At 43.2% G+C, this 25,581-nt stretch overlaps 1 protein-coding gene across 1 annotated transcript; it reads right to left on the bottom strand.

Moving 5' to 3' along the window:
- Positions 1-22,241: 22,241 nt before the first annotated feature.
- LOC144768968 (proto-oncogene Mas-like) lies at positions 22,242-23,427 on the bottom strand. Its single transcript, XM_078652964.1, has one exon. The coding sequence runs from the start codon at positions 23,406-23,408 to the stop codon at positions 22,416-22,418; it is 993 nt and encodes a 330-aa protein (XP_078509090.1). The 5' UTR covers positions 23,409-23,427; the 3' UTR covers positions 22,242-22,415.
- Between the last annotated feature and the right edge of the window lie 2,154 nt (positions 23,428-25,581).

Below are 25,581 nucleotides of genomic sequence, written 5' to 3'. Positions count from 1 at the left end.
TATATTTTTTTCTTTTTAAATCTGCACAGGCCCAGCAGGACACATACTTCGTGTGTGCTTCATTTAAACAGTTTTCATCATTATCATGGCCGATGCAGGACAACAATAGGAATACAAAATGCCCAGATAATACTGGTGATTAATAATCCTGCTGGAGAGCAATCATTTGTCTGTTAGTAGTTTTCAAATGCAGATGAACTGTATTTTATGTGGATAGCTCCAGGGCTTTAAGTGGGATGAAGAAAGGGGGGGGGGGGGGTGTCTCTCGAAGGGGCATGGCTAATGTAATTGAGGACATGGCTTAAAAACAGTACGTTAAAATTCTGTGTTTAGCAGTGTGCGGCCCGACTCGTATTTAGCTGTTGCTGTCATTGCATCCAGGTATTTAATACAACAAGTAACATCATACCTACAAGTCAGGACTATTGGCTTTGTCAATGGTTGTTAGTTGCATAAGAAATAACAGCAACTAAGGCTTGTATATAATATTGCAAAAGCTTCAATTTAAAGCACTGGTGACATAAAAACAATGTTGCAGCTCCTGAGTTCCAAAAAGAGAAGGGAAATCCAGAGAGAAAATGACTCTCTTTAAAGGATTTCCCTTCCCCCTACAAGGCTCACTTGGCATGAGGTCATGCCGTAACTTTCCACTTGTGAGTAGTGTGAGCAGGGTACACCGATGTGCCTGCTGTCTCAAAACGGGTCTCTATCGGGCTCTGTTTTGTGCCCTGGCACTTTTTTCCGGAATGCAGTGACAGCAGACTGCTGTCACTGCAGTTCAGAAAAAAACAGACTACCTGTAACCAGCGCACAAAACCGAGCCCGATAGAGACCCGTTTCGAGGCCCCCTTAAAAGAACTGCGGGTGCTCAGACCCAGTGAGACCCGGCCCACTTAAAGCCCTGGATAGCTCAGTGGGTTACTGCCTTTGTCACAGAAATCCTTGGGTTACAGTTCAGAAGTTACAATCCTAACATAGGACAGTAACCAATGAACTGTCATCAAAGAGCTGCATACAAACATGAATGGTATAGTTAGAACTTCAATTTTTTGGTTTTGTGATATAGTTAGAACTTCCTCAGTCTTTCGTTATTCTAATGTTGCTAAAATGAGTATGTTTAGGCAGATATACATTTTTATCAGTAAAGCTGACCCCCATGGAATTCTCTTTAAATCCTAAGGTTGTGTTTCCCCAGACCAAACCCTCTTAAAATATCCCGCCCACCAGTATGGATGACATGTGATTCATACACCTTGTAATCCTCATTGGCTTATGTGACATTCCCTATAGACTGATTTACATACTTGTTTGATTCATTGTCTCTGTATAATGTGTGCGTTGTGTAAAGTACTGACACACACTACACTGATATGAGTAGCGCTATGCAACAAATGAACTGTATATGAGAGAGGGGCTACGTAAAGATAAGGGGCACTGTTGGAGGGTGGCAGTGAGGGCATCCGAGGAGGAGGTAGTGAGAACGGCTATGGAGCGATGAGGGGCACTGGTGGCGGTTGGCAGTGAGGGAATCCGAGGAAGAGGTCATGGGGTGGAGGGGGGAGTTAGGGAGAGATGAGGGGCACTGGTGTAGGGTGGCATTGAGGGAATCCGATGAGGAGGTCAATAGGGGGAGGAGCTATGGGGAGATGAGGGGCACTTGTGGCGTGTGGCTTTGAGGGAATCCGAGGAGGAGGTCATTAGAGGGGGCCATTGGGAGATGAGGGGCACTGTTGGAAGGTGGGAGTAAAGGTATTTATGGAGAAAGAGGTTATTGGTGCGGCGACAAAAAAGACTTTGGCATCAGCACTGAAAGCGCCCTTTCTGTTTTTATTTATTTAATTAGCAGTCGGGTCATAAGAGCTACTGTGGAACATACTTTAAAGTGCGTGCTAATTATATTTTACTGCTGTGTTCAATGTTTTAATTTTGAAGGTGATTTTACTAATGTTTTTACCGGGAAAAATGAAAGTGGAGCCGGATGGTGCCTGATATGGGGCTGGGGCCCAAGGTCATCTGTGAGACAAGGTTCACTAGAGAAGAGTAGTGGATAATCAAGCCTGTAAGGGAGTATGTTGCAGAGTCCGGGGTCAGGTGGCGGTAGTAATGAAGAGCGATTCTCCCTGAAGGCTCGCACAGAGGGAGCCCAAGAAGTGTCACTTGCCTGATACTCCCACCTCGTAAACCTCCTCTTCCCATGTAAGGGACATTACATGGAAAAAACATTTTTTGAGAGTGGTCACATTTAGAAGGAGATTTGGGAGAGATTGCATTTTACTTGGCCTTGTAAGACTAAGAAGAGATAAAGGAGGGCCCTGAAGCAGGCCTGCCTAGACATTTATGTGACAAATCAAGCCCGCAGTGGCCCACCCAAATGCACCCTTGGCCCACCCAAATAAAAATTCCTGGAACCGGGCCTGATTGGCATTACCAATGCTTTTATATTTTATTTATTCCAGAGTGCCTCTGAATGATTGTGCCAAAGGGAAGGGGCGTTGTCTAAACGCTCAGGTTTCTCGAATGGTGGTATTCAAGGTGTCAATCTAAAAATATATCCGCGTGGATGTCTTTTCGATTTTTTCCCGCTGGTTTTAGGAATCGTTATTTCTTGGCTACTGCTGCCCTCGTGTGGCCAGAGAGTAAATGGTTCCTTGGTGTCTTGTATTTTGCTGGTTATAGGTGTTTCATTATAACCATCAATAGTAGGTGGGCCTGTCAGCTGGTTTAAAAAGGCATTACAGGAGGACATTTGGAGCGTAAGAGAAGCAGAGTAGCTGGTGGACTTGAGCAGAAATTGTGAGGCTACCATCACAGGGTCTGGGTATTCGGTCCCCGTGTCTTGAATGTGAATTAAATTATGGCTTATTATTATTTATTTTTTTGCAGAGTTTTATATAGCGCGAACTAGACCGGAACCGAATCAGGTATCAGAGCGCTTTACATATCACCAGTTACGTTACATGAGGACACACATTCATTTTAGGCATGGGAAGATTAAGTGATTTGCCCAGAATCACTGGGCAGAAAATAGAACAACCACAAGGCTAGCCTTTATGTGCAACAAAATAATTACATCACATTGAGGGCAGGTGTCAGCCTGTATAAATCTGGTCTCAAAACTAGCGGTTGAACACAACTGAGAAAACCGATTTCAAGATATAATACTGGAGAAACTTTAACCATTTTAGAGGCCAATCACGATTTGAGGCAATTTTTCCAATTACATCCGCGTTTGACATTAAATGCTTTTTTCCCAGTTCAAGGAGATAATTTTTTATTAGTGAGAGATGAATGATCGGTTACCAAAAGTATATTTCTCCCAAACGAGGTAATCAACGCTGATTCTTTGGCAGACATTCCACTTAAGCAAAGGCAAGTATCAGCCCCAGCTGCAAACATTCAAAGCTTACAAAAAAAGTGGCCTCGGAGAATAAATTATGTTCCCATTTGGTTCCACACTTCAGAGACGACAACTCTAGTTTTCGGGCCTTAATTTGGAGGAAAGTTACAGGCTCAAGACACACCTGAGAAGAGCATGCTGTAGCGTTTTAACTTTGGCATTTGGCAAATACATGTTAATAAATGTCAATGAAACAATTTCAAATCAAAAACAGAAATTAGCTTATAAAGGGACAGGGTAGGAATACGCATTGGGACTTCTGAGGGGGACTCAGAGGGGCCATGAACACTTAGGCAACAACAAAAATTGAAAATTTTACCATGGTACTCCTGCAGGCTAACCATGGCCCTCTCGTGAGGTATTGTGATACTCCTGCGAGAGTCGTAGCACAGAACTGTGCGAGCTTGACTGGGCGAAGCTTACATGGTCCTGTGGTACCATGGAGGTGAGGCTTGGTTCTGTGTGACTGCATGGAATGTGGTGCTTGGTTGTAGTACAGCAAATAACTATAAAGTACATGGAAAACATGTGGGATGGAATTTCTGTGGGTGTGGTGGCCAGCCGCAGGGGGTTGTTGGGCATCCGCGGGGAGTTGGCAGCACAGGGGAGAGCTGGGCCCAGATCTTCGCCGCAGGCTAGGCCTTGCAGCTCACCCCACACCATCTACCCAGCATTAGTTTTTGGTGGGGATGCTTCAGATTAATGCAGGTTAGTCATATAAAGGCTCTTTTTGCAAACACCGATTTAGGCAGATAATCTTGAGTTGATCATAACAACCCAAATATGTGCATGCTCATGTCATTGTAATTTTTCTTGTGTGTGAAAGCAACACACACTTTCGTGCATGAGGTTCACAGAATGAGTGACTTGGCTTTCTGGGTAGCTCTAGCCTGGGAATACATATGATTAAACCCAGCTGCAGTACACATTGTTTTATTCTGGTTCAGGGAGGACCTGTACTGACCTTTCAGGCTGGACTGTTCCCATTGGAGTAGGGTCAAGACTGATTTGAATATGGCTGGTTCCAAGGTGGCATGGCGTGCAAATTATTATGGACTGGCATGCATCCCCAAGTGATCACTAGTGGCTGTGAATAATTTGAGCACTCCATCCGTCACTTTTTTTCTATACTTTAGTGTGGCATCCTAATTGAGATGGGTATGTCCAGAAGTAGGTACCACAAACACTGTCACTGTAACCAAGCTATACCTGGCTGGTGATCCCCAACTAGGGCAAAACATGTCCTGGGTTGCTTCTGTTCTGGTTCAGGAAGCACCTGGCCTGGAAGTTCTAGCTGGACTATTCCCATTGGAGCAGGTCAAGACCGATTTTACATTACGGCAACGGTTCCCCATAGTAGCTCTTTGGAGAGTAGAGTACTTGGAGGAGAAATGACTAGTTAAGTGGTCACACACATATTGCACCATATTAAATGAACCAACACACTTGCAAAACCTATGGCAATCTGGGAGAGGAACATGGGCCCCAAGGAAGATTCAGACTGAGAGGCGACCCTAATGCATCCTAAAGAAGTTTACATCTGATAAATATTGCTCTTTTATTGTTCTTATACATCACGGGGCTTGAGTGAAAAAACACTCAGAAACGCACTATGGTCGGGGTTACTATGGTAACACTCCAGAGGTAATACACCTCCCAGCAGCCTCTTACGTAAGCACGCTTGAGCACGAACACAAGCCCAAGCAAGTGCGAGGGGGCGTTTGCGGAAGAGGCGTTTATATTGTTGGAACCGGCGTGTGTGTGTTACCCTACGCGGCGATTCCATGAGCAGGCACGATTGGTTCAGACGTCCATCGGAACACTAAGGAGTCGGGTTGCTACCTTTGGGGCGGTTGGGTAAAGCGTTATACTGACATATTTAGGAAATTACATGGAGAGGGTGAAAACATACGGTTGGATGCTGGCAATGAATACCTTGTTTTTCTTCGGCCACATAACTGATGGGTTCCCTCTCTTTTCTCTCTGAATACAGGTTGTGTTCTTTGGAGTCCTACCTGCCGGGCGCCTTTTCGAGTTTAATTCTTTAATAAACTCGGTAAGTTCGCCACAACACAGGGGTACAGATAGTGTATACGCGCTTGAAACAATGACAACAGTTGATCTTACTAAAGGAGAGTGTGGTGTTGTTTCAGCAATATATATTTTATCTCTTTTTTCTTAATTGCTAATACCGCATTGTGGCATGGAGGGCGGGGAGTGTACTCACAAGCCGCAATGATGTTCTGTTCAATGTAACTTTTCTACATACATAGCAGTAGCTGGGGAGACATTAGGATATATGTGTGCCTGTTTGATTTCTGATAATACTCACACTATACTAAAGCATATAATTTTATATGTTTTTTCAGTAGTTGTATCCTATGTTGGCGGGAATTTCCTAAACACATCTTTTGATCGATTATGGTCTCCTCAATCCATCCATTTGCCTGACTAAGGTAAGGTGGACAACAGGACTGGGACGGATAGACGTCCTGATGAAGACCGGGGTGACTTTCTTATTAGGGGCACAGTAAGATGGTCGAAACGGTGCACAGACATAATATCGACTCCAAAATATCGTCTGGACAGAATATCGAGTTTTAAATATCGTTTGGAGAAAATATCGACTAGACAGAATATCGACAGCCAAAATATCGTTTTTAAGGTAAGTGAAGTAATATCGACTGTAAATAATATAGACAGTGAAAATATCCAAGTATATAATCTAGATAGTAAAAAATATAGTTTTTTAAATAATATTTAATTATTTATAGTGTGTTTATGTTATAATATGTGTGAAAAGTGTCAATTTTTTTTTTTTTTTTAATTAATTTTTTTTTTAATTATTGTGTAATTTAATTCTGTAGCGGGTTGTGGGTTTATAGGGGAATAGGGTGGGAAGTAATTTAATTATAATTAATTAAATATGTAAATTTATTAATTGGTAGTAATAATTAATTAATTGGTAATTAAATAATATATGTTAATTATTTAAAATTTAATTGGTAATTAATTTTATTTAATTGATTAATTGCTAATTATGTCAATTAAAATAATTTATTTTCTCTAGCGGGTTGTGGGTTTATAGGGGAATAGGGTGGGAAGTAATTTAATTATAATTAATTAAATATGTAAATTTATTAATTGGTAGTAATAATTAATTAATTGGTAATTAAATAATATATGTTAATTATTTAAAATTTAATTGGTAATTAATTTTATTTAATTGATTAATTGCTAATTATGTCAATTAAAATAATGTATTTTCTCTAGCGGGTTGTGGGTTTATAGGGGAATAGGGTGGGAAGTAATTTAATTATAATTTATTAAATATGTTAATTTAATAATTGGTAGTAATATTTAATTAATTGTTAATTAAAAAATGTTTGTTAATTAATTAAAATGTAATTGGTAATTAATTTTATTTAATTGATTAATTGCTAATTATGTTAAATTAAAGGGGTATTTTTAGGGTTCAGGGTCAGTTTTTAGTTTTTGGGTAAAGGGGTATTTTTAGGGTTCAGGGTCAGTTTTCAGTTTTTGGGTAAAGGGGTATTTTTAGGGTTCAGGATCAGTTTTCAGTTTTTGGGTAAAGGGGTATTTTTAGGGTTCAGGGTCAGTTTTTAGTTTTTGGGTAAAGGGGTATTTTTAGGGTTCAGGGTCAGTTTTCAGTTTTTGGGTAAAGGGGTATTTTTAGGGTTCAGGGTCAGTTTTCAGTTTTTGGGTAAAGGGGTATTTTTAGGGTTCAGGGTCAGTTTTCAGTTTTTGGGTAAAGGGGTATTTTTAGGGTTCAGGGTCAGTTTTCAGTTTTTGGGTCAAGGGGTATTTTTAGGGTTCAGGGTCAGTTTTCAGTTTTTGGGTAAAGGGTTATTTTTAGGGTTCAGGGTCAGTTTTTAGTTTTTGGGTAAAGGGGTATTTTTAGGGTTCAGGGTCAGTTTTGGGTTTTTGGGGTACATATACAATATTGCCTATTATTTAATTAAATGTTGTTACTATATATATATGTTTTAAGAAATATGATTAAAAATATTTTTTTTTTTTACTTTCATTAAATATTTAATTATTAAAAGTTATTTTAAGTATTGTTAATTATATTTTAGTAATTAATTTTTTATATTAATGTAATTAAACATTGTTTTTAGTAAAGTCGATATTTTTTACAACGATATTTTTGTAAACGATATTTTGTAGTCGATATTTTTGTACTTACCTGTTTGTACATACAAACTCGATATTTTTGTAGTAGATATTTTCACCTCGATATTTTGGGTACTCGATATTGTGGTAGTCGATATTCTTTCAGTGATCCGGTCGAAACATGTTGGCACTAGCAGACTAAGGAGGGGTGTTTAGGGAACTTTACTTTCTCTATAAACCCTGACCATCCTTCACAATTTTAATCCTGGTCGTGAAACCTATGAATAAAGGTCCTAAAGGTATCCATAAGCCAGTTTTAAAGCACTTTCTTATGCTGCACTTTCTTCTATCACAATACCCAGTCACAGGGTGATACTCACTGTGTTATCACTGTTCTGTCACATTTGTGTAGTTTTGTGTATATTTTTGTTTCCCCTCCCTTATGCTCCATCCTGTGCATGGCTACGCCAGGGTGTTTTGTAAGCAGACCCGATGATGAAGCATGTCACACACATTTGTGTGTGAGTGAGGGCAGTTTTCGAAACATATTAGTTTTGTCACTTGATTTTTATGCTCCTATGCTGGTCATTTCTTTTTCTTCTCCCTACCCCTCTATGTGTTTACATGTTAATTTAGGGGGTTCGGGGTAGTGGATAATTTTGTTGACCCTCTCCCCTTTCGTGTGAATTATGATCCCAAAGAAGTAGGGCCCGATTCACAGAATGAACTTAAGACTCAATCCTAAACTTACTACTATTTTGGTATTCACAGAATGCACTTACTACTTTTGGCATTCACAGAATGCACTTACTACTTTTGGTATTCACAGAATGAATTTACTACTTTTGGTATTCACAGAAGTTAGGATTTTGTCAAACTTAAGACAGACTTAAGACAGACTTAAGTTAGGATTTTGTCTTAAGTCTGTCTTAAGTCTGTCTTAAGTCTGTCTTAAGTTTGTCTTAAGTCTGTCTTAAGTCTGTCTTAAGTTTGTCTTAAGACAAACTTAAGACAAAATCCTAACTTCTGTGAATACCAAAAGTAGTAAGTTCATTCTGTGAATGCCAAAAGTAGTAAGTGCCTTCTGTGAATACCAAAATAGTAGTAAGTTTAGGATTGAGTCTTAAGTTCATTCTGTGAATCGGGCCCTACGCCATTAATTCCAAAATGAGATTAATTCAGCTAAATGTTTACATAGGACCTATTACAACAGAATTTGATTGTACAAAATTAGCCGGACTCCATGCCCCACTGTTTGTGATGTGGGGTGGGCGACGGCACATTTATACACACTGTTTGGGAATGTCTCAGTTGTAATGTCTTGCAGTGTTTTATGACGGAACTCCTTTGGCTCCTAACGGACTCGCAATTACACACAGCAGAATAAAGACATGTAATACTCCCTGTGTGGTGTAGTCACTAGCGGATACCCCGGCAGGAAGGATGCTTCAAATTTTTACAGGATAGGGGATAAGCAACCTTAAGAAAGACCATGCTCTCCCACATAGTTTGACGTGGTCCAAGCAAACTGCTCATGTGTGCCAGGTGTGTCCCTGTCGAAGAATGGAATCTACACTTCATGCATTTGGATTCAAAGTGCAACCTCAGACTCTGTAAAGCAGGTGAAGACAACATAAGCATTGCAAAGACTCTGTATGTCAATGGTCGAGAACCTGTTGGTCAGACTAGACATAAAATACTGCACTGCCATGCAAGTATTGACGCTTAAAGCGGATTCAACTTGGTTTGCGAAGCTCAGCCATTGATAATTACAACCTTCAAAATAATACTGCAAACAGAAGTGCTGCAAGGCAGAGATCAACCAAATTGACATTTAGAAGAAAAGAGGTAAATTCCTTACTGAATTCATTAGAGCGTCATTGTACCAAAAACTTAGTGAAGTTGGCTCAAGGAGAAGTGTTTGTGGTTGTGATTACAGAGCCGTTAATGCCCAAAGCAGTTCATTCACAAAGTTGCCGCGTGGGGCTCAGAAAAATAAAGAGCCAAGAGCCACTTTCAAAGTAGTGAAAATGTTCTCATGACAGCAAAGATAGTCACTGTTCCAGCTAATATTAAAGATGAGTCAGACGCCAGCACATCACAAAGGTCTCAGATGAGTTGCCTACACCAAGTGACAGGGACCCACCTGCAGGGTCGTTAAGTTCCACACTGGTGTACAACGCTACTGCATTCTTGAAAACACCACCAACTTTTGATTCTGTTAAAAAGCAAAATATTGGCGATAGAGACATTTGATGATTTCATTGATGCACTTGAAGAGACTTAAAACAAAAAGATCATCAAGTATCACAAAAGTCTTGCTGGTGATGGCGAGAAAGAAGTCCTTAAGAAAATGACAAAAACTGACAAAGAAATTACTTATTGTCAGATTGAAGAAATGCTGAATCGCAAGTTTAATCCAGTACCAAACATTGATTACGAAGGATACATTTTCAGTCACTAGCTCCAAAACGTTGGTGAAGCCATTTATAAATAGTGGAGAGACTCGATACGCTCATCAAACACTGTAAGTTCAATTAATTATTGACGAGGAAGCTATGTGACTTAGAGTTATTTATGGGTGCTTAGACGACGAATGATGAGAAAAACTCTCAGTCTGGAGCATGTGTTGATGGCTGCCAGAGCTGAGGAGCATTCTGAAAGATAAGCTGCTGACATGGTGGCCGGAGGTACCTAGAGTGAATCAGTCATGTGTATAAACAGTAAGCCAAAGCAAAAGACTTAAGGATATTAAGTGATGTCTATACATAAAAAGAAGTTATATATTACATGTGGATTTTCGTTTCCACACAAAGGTAAATGTGCATCAGACTGATATGTAAAGGCTGTGGGCAAGAGCACCATTTTGTGATGGTTTGTAAAGGGAAGGAAAAATTAAGAAAGTAAGTGTTAATGATTGTTAACCCCTTCAGTTCTCATGACAGAATGGTCCGTCATGAGCACATGCTAAGAAAATCCATTGGCTGCAGACAGCAGAGGGATTTCCCTTTTTTTTGTGCCTGGGGAGGTGGGGAAGAGCTTTCCCAACCTCCCCAGGCCGATTTTAGTATTTCATTGAAATGACGATCGTGCGCATGGCACGCTATCATCATTACAATAAAATAGAAACTGAAACTTAGTTTCAGTTTCGGTGCTTGTGGGGCTATCTCAGCCCCCGAGCACCCAAAAAGATGGGAGAGGTATCATTGGAATGGGGATAATCTCCCCTTTCCAATGGTACCCTTCCCTAGTGGATCCCTGCTTGGGGATCACCCCAGGAGGGTGATCCCCAAGCAGGGATCCACCTACTAGCACTAGGGAGGGGGGATCGGCCCCTTGGGCAAGGGCCTTTGCTCCCCCCATTTTCTTTTGGGCACAACACTCATTCTGCCCCCGCTGGGGGGGGGCAGAAAGCCCACTAGACACCGGGGATTTTGTTTTATTGATGTTGGGGTGGGGCTGCCCAAAAAGAGCTTGGCAATGCCCCCACACATAAATGTTAGTCTTTCTGCCCACCCTGGGGGGGGGGCAGATTTGTGCCGTAAAGCCCACTTTTCTTCTTGATGTTGGGGTGGGGGCTGTCCAAAAAGGGCATGCAAATGACCCTACCCTTGCGAAATGTCAGTCTATCTGCCCCCCCAGGGGTCAGACGGGGGCATTAGCATCCAATTTGCCCACCCACTAGACACCAGGGATTTTTTTATTGATGTTGGGGTGGGGGCTGCCCAAAAAGGGCATGCAAATTACCCTACCCCTGAGAAATGTCAGTCTATCTGCCCCCCAGGGGTCAGACGGGGCATTATCCCCCAATTTGCCCGCCCACTAGACACCAGGGATTTTTTTTTTATTGACTTTGGGGTGGGGGCTGCCCAAAAAGGGCATGGCAATGCCCCCCTCAGAAATGTCAGTCTTTCTGCTCCCTCTGGCGGGCAGAAAGCCCACTAAAAACCAGGGATTCTTTTTTTCTTGATGTTGGGGTGGGTCTGCCCAAAAAGGGCATGCCAATACTCCCTCACCAGAGAAATGTCAGTCCTTCTGCCCCCCTGGGGTCAGACGGGGCAGTAGCCCCCAATCTGTCCCCCGGGGGCAGAAAGCCCACTAGACACCAAGGATTTTTTTTTTTTGACGTTGGGGTGGGGGCTGCCCAAAAAGGGCATGGCAATGCCCCCCTCAGAAATGTCAGTCTTTCTGCTCCCTCTGGCGGGCAGAAAGCCCACTAAAAACAAGGGATTTTTTTTTCTTGATGTTGGGGTGGGTCTGCCCAAAAAGGGCATGCCAATACTCTCTCACCAGAGAAATGTCAGTCCTACTGCCCCCCAGGGGTCAGACGGGGCAGTAGCCCCCAATCTGCCCCCCAGGGGGGCAGAAAGCCCACTAGACACCAGGGATTTTTTTATTGATGTTGGGCATGACAATCTCCCACACCCCCTCCAGAAAAATGTCAGTCTTTCTGTGCCCCAGGGGGCAGATGGGGCAGTAGCCCCCAATCTGCCCCCCGGTGGGGCAGAAAGCCCACTAGAAACCAGGGATTTTTTCCATAATATAGGGGTGGGGGTATCGTGCCCAGAATGGGCATGATAATGCTCCCACCCTAAAAACAATTACCACAGTCTTTCTGCCCCTCCCCGGAAGCATATAGGGGTAAAAGCCCCTTATCTGCCCCCCCCGAGTGGCAGAAAGCCCACTAAATCTCAGGATTTTTTAAATTTAATTCAAGGCTGAGGTCAGCCCAGAATCGGCATGCCAATTCCCATATCTCCCCCTAAAAATGCCAGTCTTTCTGCCCCCCCAGGGGGCAGATAGGGGCTGTGGCCCCTGATCTGCCCCCGGGGGAGGCAGAAAGCCCAATAGGCACCAGAATGGGCATACCAATGCCACCACCACCAAAAAATAGTTACAGTCATTCTACCCCCCTTGGTGGCATATCAGAGCAACCGTCCCCTTCCCCCCCCCCCCCCCGATTTCCCTCCAGGGCGTCAGAGAGCCCACTAGGCACTGACTTGTTTATAGCAATGTGCCTACCTGTGGATTTTGGGCCCTAGCTCAGCCGGCACATAGGGAAACCTAGCAAACCTATACATTTTTTAAAACTAGACACCAAGGGGAATCCTGGATGGGATTCCAAAACTTTCCCACACCAAAATCTGAAAAAAAGCGTTTTTTTCATCTAAATTTGAGGTTTGCAGGGCATTCTGGGTAGGAAAACGTTGGGAGATCCATGCAAGCCATACCTCGCTAGATTCCCCCGGGTGTCTAGTTTTCTGAAATGTGTGGGCTTGGTAGTTTTTCAAGATGGCCGCCGAGCCCTGGGCCAATGACCCAGGTGACCACCTTGCAAAACCAGGTTGTTTTATGATAGGTCATTTTGATGTCTCCTCAAAACATTTTGGTCCCTTGCCTGTTGTGGGTACTTGACCCGCCCATGCGAGTGAGGTATAATTTTTATCGGGAGACCTGAGGGAACACTGGGTGGTAGGAAATTTTTGGATCCATGTGGATTCCAGAACTTTTCCACACAGAAATTTGAGAAAAAGGGGATTTTTTCAGCTAAATTTGAGGTTTGCAGGGGATTCTGGGTAGGAAACGTTGGGGGACCCACGCAAGCCATACCTCGCTGGACTCCCCTAGGTGTCTAGTTTTCAGAAATGTATGGGTTTGGTAGATTCTAAGATGTCCGCTGAGCCCGGGGCCAAAAACCCAGTTGACCCCTCTTGCAAAACGAGGTTGTTTTGTGATAGGTCATTTTGATGTCTCCTCAATACGTTTGGGCCCTTGACTGTTGCAGGTACTTGACCCACCCACGCGAGTGAGGTATAATTTTTATCGGGAGACCTGGGGGAATGCTGGGTGGTAGGACCTTGGTGGATCCACGTAGATTCCAGAACTTTCTCAGAAATTTGAGGAAAAAGTTCTATTTTTCAGCTACATTTGAGGTTTGCAGGGGATTCTGGGTAGGAAAACGCTGGGGGACCCACACAAGCCATACCTCCCTTGACTCCACTAGGTCTCTAGTTTTCAGAAATGTGTGGGTTTGGGAGGTTTCACTAGATGGCTGCCGACTCGGGACCAAAAACTCAGATGCCCCCTATTTATCCGAAAATTACCTGGTTTTACAAGGGGGGTCCCATGAGTTTTTGGCCCTGGGCTCTAATCCCCTTTAAAGGTGCAGGCAGGCTGCCACCTGCACTATGAAACACAGAACAGCTTCAAAAATCTGCTTCATTTTTTCACCTGGATGCGCTACTCCCAGGGTGCACTTTCCCTGTTTGTGCCCAACCCACCTGTTATAAGGTGCACTGGGCGCAACAGAGAAAGTGCTCCATGCCACATTTTGGGGCATCAGATGAGAGAAATGTGAACCTAGACGATGCATATTTTGTTATGGAAACACTGATGTGTTGCAGTGGGCAAATTAGGATCAATTGTACTATTAACAATACAAAACTTTAATTCTGCAAGCGATGCACTGACTAGCAATACATTGTGAAACGAAGCAAATAATATATACATAATATGCATATCAAGTACACAGCTATTTCACGTCCTTAACTTGATGTATAGTTTCATTCTGTGTTGTAAAGGGACATGAAATAGAGAGCAGAGTTTGTCATTCGCTTTCGAGGTCTATTATGCAATAAATCACTTGTCTTCCCTCCATGTCGGGATATTAGGTCTGAATATCAGACCCATGCTAACCTGCTATTTTGTGTAGTACAGCAGGTCAACCAGTTCCTTTTTGAGCACGACTTGCACGGCTGACCAGTAGAGGAGCCTACGGAGATCGGAGTGCGGAGCGGTGATGTTGAGCTTGAGCCGAGCTTGAGCAGGTCAGCTACCACTTGCTCGCTCGCTCGCTCGCTCACCAACGCTCGGTAACAACACTACCTGCCCGCCCGCTCCAGCAGTGTGCTACTGCCGCCGCCACAGAACTGCGAGCCGCACTGTGTGGTTCCCGTGTGGTTCCCGCAGTTCCCATTCCAGGACTGCAGTTCCCGCTCTGAACTGCACCTCACAAGATCAAGAAGAGGTTGCGGCGATCGGAACGCGGCAGCGGGGGTGGAAAACACCGGCCACGGCACAGAACGGTGCAGAACGGAGCAGAGTCATCAAGAGCAAGCCCACCCCTCAGAGGGAAGGCGTACATAAGTCAGCACGTCAGCAGCCTGCTACTTGCAGTGGAGGTCCATAGGGGAGCTAAACGGTGAGGTGATGTTGCTGGGGTACATGTGAGGGAAGCTGGATTCAGGTTTTTAACTGCCCCCCCTGCAGTTCACCCTCACCTTCTGCCTTTATATGATTGTGACAGTGACAGACAGTCAGGCTAAACTGAGTAGTAAACTTAACAACAAACACTTATCACCCATTAGTCCTGTCTGACCAACCCAACATAGCCTGATTCAACTTAACTCTTTGTAAAAAAAAACGAAATTTGCCATCAGGCAATAATACCAGTAATACCAGTCAAAAACTAGAAAAAACTTTCACCGCTCCAAAAATCACCACGCAGATTGATGTGGAGGAAGTAAAGGACCCTTTGATTGGACTTCACACAATTAGGTAGAAACTTGCAGGAAAATAAAGGTGGAAGAAGGAGAGTAGAGCCTAAACTTTGCCAGAACTTCGGTGGAACCTTGCCAAAAACCAAAAACCATCGCAACAGAGACCGGTGCTAACAAATAAGACGAATAAGGCGAATAAGTCGAGTGCCAAGTGGCGAGTGGCAGCCAAGAGAGAGCGGGGAAAGCACGTAGAATTAACATTGCAGAACACCAATCCATTCCACCAACCCCAACCACTCCTCCCTCTCCCCTCCCTTGCCCCTCCCTTGCCCCTTGTGAGTGTGAGTGTGAAGTGCTGTGAGCAGGAGCGAGCACAAAAGCATAAGCGCTCAGGCAGTGAGAACAGGATACGGTGAACGGCCGCAGGATGACGGGCTAAGTCCCCACTTGAGGTCAGAGGCTCAGAGTGGTGGGGCAAGGTGGGGCAAGGTTCACGGTTCACGGCCCAAGTAGTGCTCAGAGAAGAGAGTGCGCAGGAACAGTCTAAAAAGCTAAGCTAAGGGAGTCCCTTGGTCAATACCCCAAACACCCTCTTATTGGCACGGAGGGAAAATGATTAAGGGAAATCCGACCTAATCAAAGAGGATGGATTCTGACAAAGACGCCCACAAACATCATACAACAAGGGTCACAAGAAGTACGTCTCAGTACTCAAGACAAGAGTCTCACTCAGCGAGTCCCCTACTACAACCCCCCATGAAGGGATCATTACTTCCAGACGCCAGGCAGCTCACCAACCCTGGGTATGCCTGTTGGGGGGACTGAAGAGCCCGATGAGACTACTGCACGCAATCCACAATTATCATGTCACGATCATGGGCCCATCGAGCTACTCGATAGCAAAAATCCCACTTGCGGCAGAGGAAGACATCTGCGGCCCGAAGAATGGGACCAGGATCGGGTCCAAGTGCAGGAAGCAGGGCACAGGGAGACCCTTCTAGCGGGCGCAAAGTGGGGGATGCAGGGGAGAACAGTAAAACACACAATGAAAGGATCGGCGATATCGACCAAGAGTGCGATACTGCAGTTGATCTAGAGTGGCACACAGCTGTTGAAGGGATTTTAAGGAAGCCACTGACGCGACACAGAGTCTACTATCGACGAAAGCCTTGATCCACTGGCATCAGGAGGAGGAAACGCCTGTCAAGCCAACAACTTGATTCGCCAAAGACAGGAGACCTCACCGATTCCTTTTTACAAAAACTAGAGTGAACAATTGAAGGACTTTGGACCTTACACCCAACCTCATTGGTAGAGGCAAAAAATCAGGCCACAGACCGAGCAGGAATGCTCCCACCAACAGGCCAGAAGGATTGAGTAGAACAAGATGACACCCCCCATTTAATAACCATCAGAGAAGTGCAAAAGTCAGTAGCCAAGGCCATGATATGGCAAGCAACCTAAATTGAGGTCCTAGTTGTCCCACTCCAAACAATAGCCCAATGTTTAGTGAATCAGGGCCGCAAACTGGAAGAACTGGAGGCAATAATTAACCACAACCAGGCAATGATAGCTTGTACAAGTTCATGTGCCGATGTAATAGAGAAGTGGGCAGAATTGCCGGTAATATTGGGGGATATAGTGGCCCTAACTTATAGCAGAGGCGAATCACCAAAGATACAAAAATTGATCGAATCAATGGCAAAGGGTAATCACAAAGTGGCGACCAATGGAGAATACAGCTAAGTGAGGGACTTGGAAATAAACGCTAGAGAAAAAGAGTACTACAGTCTAGAGTACCCGGCTCCCCTGACAAAGAGTGAGGCTAAGGAAATTTCGGCAAGCCCAGTCATAAAGGTAGTCAAAGGACAGAAGGTGACCACTGAAGGGGAAACAGCAGCTAGAACAGAAGCTCCCCTTACACAGAAGGCGAAGAAAAATCTGAAGAAACAGCTGAAGAGATCAAAACTGAACAGAAGATCCATCCTGCCGGCAATGCTGAATAACCATAGAACTAATCAGAAAAGCAACTCACTGCCACCCTACCCGATTTTTAATTTTAAACAGAAGATTAACCCGTTGGCTGCTTCAAACGTTCTGCTCCAGTGCTGAACGTTCGAAAAATCGGTGGGCAGCGTCAGCCAACGGACGTGCGCAGCACTACCAAGGTAGTGCTCGCGACGACCGTTGGCCGATGGCAGCAGCCAACGGGTTAAGAACCAGCGATCACCGGCAGAAAAAGAAAAGGATGAAGAAAGTGAAAGAGATGGCACGTCCCAACCAAGCATGGACCACGAGGATCAGGGGAACCAGGTGGTCCAGGCGCAACTATTACACCCAGCAGGGTTATCATCAACAGCCACACAGGTGTTAACAAACGGGGTCAGAATGGGCAAGGAGGACGCCTCCACACAAATAAGGCCCAATGATCTATTGGAACATGAGGTTCACAAAGGCCCTATGGAGCAAACTACATCTCGACCGATGGAGCAAAAACATATCGCAAGTCTGCTGGGAAACAACAATAGGGCGGAAGATTAACAACATTGGCGATCCTTGATTTACCCCCCCCCCCCACAGTTTGAGATCATGCTGCCAGTGCAACGGGGGGGCCTCACAAACAAAAACTTTTGTGGAAACACCCACATTTTACGAGGTGGCGCTAACCTCTAGGTACCACATGGAAGGCCCCCATGACATCCTAAATAGAACCAACATTCTCCGACTTTTTTTTGTCTCAGATAACTTCAGAAAAAATAGAGTGGGTAAAGTTCAAAAGGTCACAACGAGACAGCCATGGTGATTCAACTCTCCTGGGCTTTAACGATCAATCAACCGATCCAACGGGCTGTTCTTGGAGAAGCGCAACAATTAGCAAGTTGGGGCATAGAAGCATCAGAACCCAGACAACCTAACTACCCCTCTGTCCTTAAACCTCAAAAAGAGGGTCCGGGAGACACATCAAACTACGTAATCGTTGCAGGAGATTTTAATTTGAGAAGTCTGGAAGATGCCTCTGGCATACAAAATAAAGGGCACAAGGCGGGCCCACTGCTCTCTCTTCTCAAAAATGTCAAACTCAACTCACCTTATGATGAAACTACATTCACCCTTGTGATGCCCAAAACCATCATTTTGAAACATATCTACTATTGACTATATTTTAATCAACGAGAAAATGGTTGATAAGTTGAAAGAATTTCACGTCGATGACAGAGGAGAAAGCGATCATGTGCAACATTTTACCTAGGAACGGAATCAGCATACCTCCAGAAAATGATGGGAGAAACCACAGGGGAGGAACATTTCAGAGCCATTAAAAGAATAAAATGGATAATTTTCTCTTTTCTTACTTTTTAATGGGGGTACTTTTATAGTGCACGGCTACTCCGAAGAGTGTTCCGGCGCTGAAAGAACCTCACGGACCCAGGAAGAGGATGGAGCGCGAGAAAGGACAAGGCTCATAAAAGAGCAGAATATTGCGTGAAAAGCAGGGTCTGCAAATCCCTCCTAAAAGCCAGCAGATTGGTGTTGGATCTGAGAGAAGGGAAAATTCAGGAGTGGGCAGCAACATGGGAAGTTCGAGGACCGTGGGAGACCGACCAAGAGACGATTGGTCACTGGGAAGCACTAAAAGATGATCGGTGGTGGAAGCTGGTCAAAGAACAATGCACAAAAAGACCTTCCCACAAGGCCCTTGTCTCAAAGAATCCACAGATACAGGGGAGCTTGAGCCAATGTAAAGGTGCTCTAATGAAGGCACTTAGAAGGAAAAATAGAGGCTCATCGGAAGAGGGGACCTCCATAAGTGCACTGAGAGCCGCTTACAGGAGGGAAGTAGGCGAGCACGAGAGGAAAGAAATGGAACAAAAATGGCTTACAGTATTCGCCTTGTTAAAGGAAAAGAACAATGCCAAATTATGGAGGTACATAAACCGCCTGAGCTCTCAGTCCAGAGGCAAGGCGAATAACATTGCAAGCAATGAATGAGAAGTGTATGTAAGGGGCTTATATACCAAAGGAACATCAACTTCAGAGCAAACCCCTCCTTAGAACTCCTGTGAAACAAGCAACCACATTGACATTCTCCCCAAGCACACAGACAAAGTAGAACAATGACGCCTGAGGGCATTGGCTTCACAGAAACCGAAATAACAAGGGAGATAAGGAAAATGAGGAATGATGGGGCACCAGGCCCATACAGCATTCCAGCCCTGGCATTCAAATCAGTTCAACCACTCTTCACCTCAATCCTTGCCCCTCTGTACAATTTTGCATACTTAACGGCAATAATCCCACAAACACGGAAAGGATCAATTCTTTTTCCTATTCACAAGAAAGGTGACCACTCCAACCCCACCTACAGGCTAGTGGCCCTGCTGGACTTAGAAGCCAAAGCCTATGCCAAATTACTATTGAGAGAATTAGAGGACTGGGCTAACAACAATGAAATATTACCATTCTATCAGACAGGCTTCAGGACAAACAGCACAACTATGGACAACATCATGGCCCTGGCCCATCTCTCAAAACGAGCGGTGAAAGACAGGCATCTGCCGCTGTTTTGCTGTTTTATTGACTACAGCACAGCTTTTGAAAAAGTCGATAGAGGCAAACTCTGGGGAAAACTGTCAGCCTGGGGAGTACCATCAAAGCTACTGAAAGCCATCATAATACCTTTATGAGGGGACCTGGGTACAAGTCAAGATAAGCCCTACAGCGTTATCGGCAAGAGTGGAAACCAACAACGGACTGAAGCAGGGATGTGTCTTAGCCCCCCTATTATTCAATCTCTATACAGCCGATATGGGGGGAGCTTTGAAAGAGGCAAGTCTAGTTCCACCTAAACTGGGCACAGCGAGACTGGCAATTCTTCAGTACGCAGACGATACTGTGGTGATGGATCACACAAGGGTGGACCTCCAAAGAGCATTAAAAGAGCTGGGGAAGTACAATAAGGAAAATCACCTGACTTTTAACCAGAGTAAAACAAAGATAATGGTATTCGGCAGATATCCCCACAAAAAACATGCATGCCGGACTTTGGGAGATCTCCAAATTGGCACCACCACAGCCTATAATTATCTTGGGTTTTGGCTACATGAGACGGCAACATCGGCAAATCATACAAAACAGCTAAATGCCAAAACCAAGAGTGTAATCCTATCTATGAGACGCCTAAGTTAACGCTTGACCAGCCCCACAGTGGAGCCCATGTGGAAGGTCCTCAGGACAAAACTAATCCGGGCCATCAACTACGGTCATTTGGCATTTCCAGGAGACTTAGACAAACAAATATCAGCAGCGCAGGTCAAAGGCAACAAAATCGTGCTGCAAACACCCAGGTATGCAAGGAACACCAGGTTACGGCTGGAATTAGGGCTCAGCAGACCGGAACTGGCCCTCCAGGGGGACCTGATTAAGTATTATATCAGAGTCCTTAAAGCACCTTATAACTCTCTTAAACACCACCTGGTAACAAACTTTAGAGAAGAGGACTCCCCCTGGTACATCAAGCTGGGCAATAGCAATAGAGACCCTCAACATCGAACCCCAAAGCCTGTCTCTAACAGACATCCCGCACAAGACCTGGTCAAACATCATAAGATGGCAGGTCCGCTCCATTTCATATGAATTGGATCTAATCACACTTCGCCATAACAACCTTACTAAGGCATTGAATGAATCTTAGATTATGGGGAAAGCTCAACCATACCTAAGTGAGGCACTAGGGGCCCAAGCCCGCAGTAAAATCCTTTCTAAGAGGCTAATGGCCCTCAGAACTGCGGACTTCAATCCAGCATGGGCACATGCAGATGATGCCACCTCTTGCTGCCTATGCAACTCCACTTACTATGCTGCTGCACCAAAGTAACTAGTGAGCGACAAAGAATGCTCTGCCTCATCTTAAGAGACCTTGGCTTCAATTTTAGGTTTACACTGTAATGATTTTAAATAATTGAACAGTTAACAATAAATCAAATCAAATCAAATTGCAAGCTACACTATCTGAATGCAATTCACCACCAACTAAATAGCAGCAAAACAACAATTTAGAGCACACAAACAACTTCAACCAAGCAGTATACTTTATGTCATCCGACCCTTATTGAGTGCTACAAGGCCTTTTGTTTTCTACGGGCAAAATTAGACAAAATTACGTGTATTTACGTATAGTGCAACTGCATCATTTTGCTCTATATTTTTGCACAAAATGTGCTGTTGCTTCAATTTCTGGCAGTTTGGGCTGGACTGTTCTTATTGGAGCAGGGTCAAAACTGATTTGCATATGCTTGGCTCCAAACTGAGGTAGCATGGTGGGCAAAAAATGATGGACTCGAGTGCGGCCGTGGCGGATTGCCAGTGGCTGAGATTAGTTTGAGTATTCCATCCCTCACCTTGTTCTTTTTACACTTCAGGTTTTGGCTTTAACTGCCTGGATACCCTCATATGTGATTAGAGCACTCTATAAATTGACATAACACATCATATCATGGACCTATTTAAATAAAAGCATTGCAAACCACAACCCCTCGCATTCTGTTTAATTTGTGGTAAATCTTTACTATGAATTGCGCATTTGTGGTAAATTTTTCCCATGCGTGGTGCGTAACTCCGCAAAGTGTCATAATGACATCATTTCAGGAATTTCGTTTAACAAAAAGATTTCTGAAATTACGCTGGCTTAATCCACATTTTGCCCAGGCCTACTTTCCAGGTGAATTAGAATTACTGCTGGTATGTAGAGAGAGCCCTTATTGTTTAAAAGGATAGGCAAACCGACAGACCTTCCCAGTAGTTGCTCGGCAGTAACTGACTATCTTTCAGCATTCTATTCTGGACTTCCAACAACTTGTGGCAATTACATGGATGAAAGTAAGCTACCGCAGACACCTATGCAGGTTATTGTTAAACTTTGTCTAATTGTTTCCAAGTATTGAAAGCCAATATAGCAGCATTGGAATATAGTAGGGTAAACATGGTGGGATAGAAGTCATAAAACATCAGTTATATCTGTACAAGGCTCCTGGTGAAAGTATAGTGAATGTTAAACAAAGCAGTGCAAATAAAAATGATTGAAACCTAAATACAAGGAAGGAGAAGGCACTTTGACAATGTCTTTTGCTGAAGCAGACAGAGAGAGACACATGTTACATAGAGCCACATAGAGCGTGCAATGACTACATACACATTTATATTGTAGGGTGTTCTGTCTATAGAAATAGCTCCTCTGTAGGAACAATCTGCCTAAAATATTGTTTCAAATTTCACAATATCAATTCCTCTACAGTTGCGACATTTGCTACTCTGAAGATGGTTAGTTTCAAGAGGTAGTGCTGTCTAAAGCTTCTTGTTCACTGTCTCTTAGATATCTTCTGATCTCATTGGTCAGAGCTGTTGTATCCAGTTTGGTATTCAGTTGGGAATACCGACTCCTGTCCTTGCTCCAATGTCTCACTATTGTCCTTGAAAACACTCTGTAAGACCTCAGCCACTGATCCCTGGCACTGCAGCTTCTTCTGACTTCCCACAAAGAGGTAAATGAATGGATTGGAGCTGCTGTTGATGCAGGAGCAGAAGATATATATATATCTGAAGAGCTTGTGGTCCATCAGATCTTGGTTTTTCAGCATGGAGATCAGTCTTGGTGGTACAGCGGAAAGGAGGAAAAGAAACACTGTGATGGTAATGACGACATAAAGCTTTGATGAGTGAGTCTTTAGTGAGGTCCTTCGTACCTGGATCAGCAAGATCAAGTTGGAGATTACCATAAGTGGGATAAACAATGAGAAGTGTAGTAGACACATAAAGACAAAGATCCCAAGGTTGCATGGACTGGTGATACCAAGAGCTTCAGGGGTGTCTTCTGGGCATGCAAAGTATTCAAGCAAAGTGACTAAGCAAGAGAGAGACCAGAGTAGCCCACATGCAATGGACGACTGGTGCTTTGGCCTCTTGCATTGGTACCAAAAGGGATGAAGTACAGACAAGCATCTCTCAAAGCTGATGGCTGTTAGGAGATAGAGGTCAGTATTGTATCCCAGTATGAATAAGATTTCTAGTGGGATTATATGAACTGGTGTTTCAGTAGACCGAGTCATGTCAACCATCATGCAAACAAGGAGAAGTGTGTAAACAATGAGAGACATGAAGTCTGCCACACACAAGTTGAGGATGTAGACAGTAAACTTGTTTCTTTTAATCCTAAAGCAAAGGTACCAGAAGACCATCCCGTTGCCAAATAAGCCGAAGAAGGAGAGAAGAAGAGAGAATGTAGCAAGGACCACATCATCTGCAACTAAAGTTATGTTGGTGCTGTTCCATTCTGTGGCATTTTCTGTAGTGTTAGAGGATGAAGAGTTCAGGTGAATCATGATGAACACGTCAGGGAAGACCGTGGTAACCCTACTGTAAATAATACAAACATAAATAAAAAAATGCAATATATTAATTTCTTTATCACTGTCAGCATTTATGTTCTACCACTAAATACATTTATTTATTTTTGTTGTGTGTGCATATTATCACAATGATATTATTGCTATTCCCTTTCTTACATCATCATCCTCTGTCAGAACAATGAGTCTTTTACTCCTGCTGGACTAAAGCTGTCACAGCAGCATTAGCTCCAATAATCAATTTTCCCCATAAACATAGTGACATCATTTTCAAAACTGTGCAAGTTTCATAGACTGTGCAAAGATTGAAAGTTTAACTTGATTTGTATACAATCTCCAAATGTTTGATCTGCTGAACAAATCTAAGCAAAAACTAAAAGTCAATGGGAGCACTGTCCTGCAAAAAATTGTGGGGCATAACTGTTCTGCAATATTTTTTTTGTATATCTTTTCATCTCGAAGCAAACTTGTGGGAGATCGTCAAAAGGTTCTAATGTTTGTGAAGCAGTTAGTAAACTACAAAAAACTTTGAAGCTGTGATATATATTTCAATCACCCCCAATCTCATTATTCCTAATGCTACCAATCATGCTGACAGGCCGAACCTAAGAAGTCCTTTTATGCAGCATAATCATCAGGCATATAAAGTAATACGTTAGTCTATGATGTTTTTAGGTCTGGTGTTAGCCGAGACCTTTTGATTTAAAAAAGAAATATGTATTTATCATATACTTAGTTAGAGGGGCTTTCAGACATCTGTCTTCATCTATTGGTCTGCTGGTATGTCATTCACATTTTGCTTCAGCCCACTACAGCATGTAGCATGGGTCAGGGATTCAACCCACTTCTGCCAGGGGATAACTTCACTTTGCGTGACTCCATTTTGTTCATTTACAAAGAGCACATCTTTACACAGGACCCGATTCACAGAACTAACTTAAGACAAAATCCTAAACTTACTACCATTTTGGTATTCACAGAAGGCACTTACTCATTTTGGTATTCAGAGAAGACACTTACTCATTTCGGTATTCACAGAAGTTAGGAGTCCTAACTTTAGGACTCCTAAATGCCTTCTGTGAATACCGAAAGTCTTAAAGTTAGGATTTTTCTCAATTTAGTAGTAGTAAAGTTAGGACTCCTAACTTTAGGACTCCGATTTTCTCATTTTTAGACTTTCGTTATTCACAGTAGGCATTTAGGAATCCTAAAGTTAGGTCTCCTAACTTCTGTGAATACCGAAATGTGAAGTGTCTACTGTGAATACCAAAATGAGTAAGTGCCTTCTGTGAATACCAAAATGATAGTAAGTTTAGGATTTTGTCTTAAGTTAGTTCTGTGAATCGGGCCCACAATGTAGTTCTCTTTAAGCATGGGCTGAAAATTCGTTCCGCTCGCGGAATTTGCGGATTTTCCGCGATTTCGCGATCCGCGAATCTCGCGAAATCTCGGTAAAATCCGCGAATCAGCGGGGACGAATTTTCAGCCAAGCACTTACAGGGTTACAGCAGCAGGTGCAAAAGTTGAAGCTAATTTTTTTTAACCTTTTACAAAAGGGTTACAAAGAAATTAACTTCAACTTGGGCACCTGCTGCTGTAAGCCTGTAAGTGCTTCCTGGCGCCTCGTTGCCTACTTGCAACTATTATCTGACCCTGCTCTGACCCTTGAAGCAGTGTCAGAGAATAGTTACAAGTAGGCAATGAGGCGCCTGTCACGAAAATTAAACCTCAACAGGTAGCACTGACAGATATAAAAACAAGCATTTGCAATGCAATAGGTCTCGCATTAGGAAAGTTTGAGCTATTGGTTTTGTAAATGACATTTTTTTTTATTTATGTGTTGGTTTTGAAAATAGCTAAATTAATAGCTTTGTCATTTACAATGCCAATAGTTATAACTTTCGCAAATGTAACACCTATAGCATTTGTAATGCAACATGTTTTGTATTTACATGACTTAGCTGTATTGATATTACAAATTACAATGGCTTATAATTTTTTTAAATAATTAATACTTAAATAAAAGTGATTTTAATTTATAATGGCAATAGCTTAAACTTTTGTAAATAACTTTTGTGAAGATTATGTTCAGTGTATTTTATTGTGACGAAAATCCAAGAACAGAAGTGAAATATTAACATCTTTTTGT

Source organism: Lissotriton helveticus, chromosome 1_1 (genome assembly GCF_964261635.1).
Source record: "Lissotriton helveticus chromosome 1_1, aLisHel1.1, whole genome shotgun sequence".
NCBI classification, from domain to species: Eukaryota; Metazoa; Chordata; class Amphibia; order Caudata; family Salamandridae; genus Lissotriton; species Lissotriton helveticus.
The sequence above is the reverse complement of the archived record's forward strand: the minus strand, read 5'-3'. Positions and strand labels throughout refer to the sequence as shown.

Coding starts and splice junctions, on each gene's coding strand:
- LOC144768968 (XM_078652964.1), bottom strand. CDS start 23,408: ATGATTCACCTGAACTCTTCATCCTCTAACACTACAGAAAATGCCACA.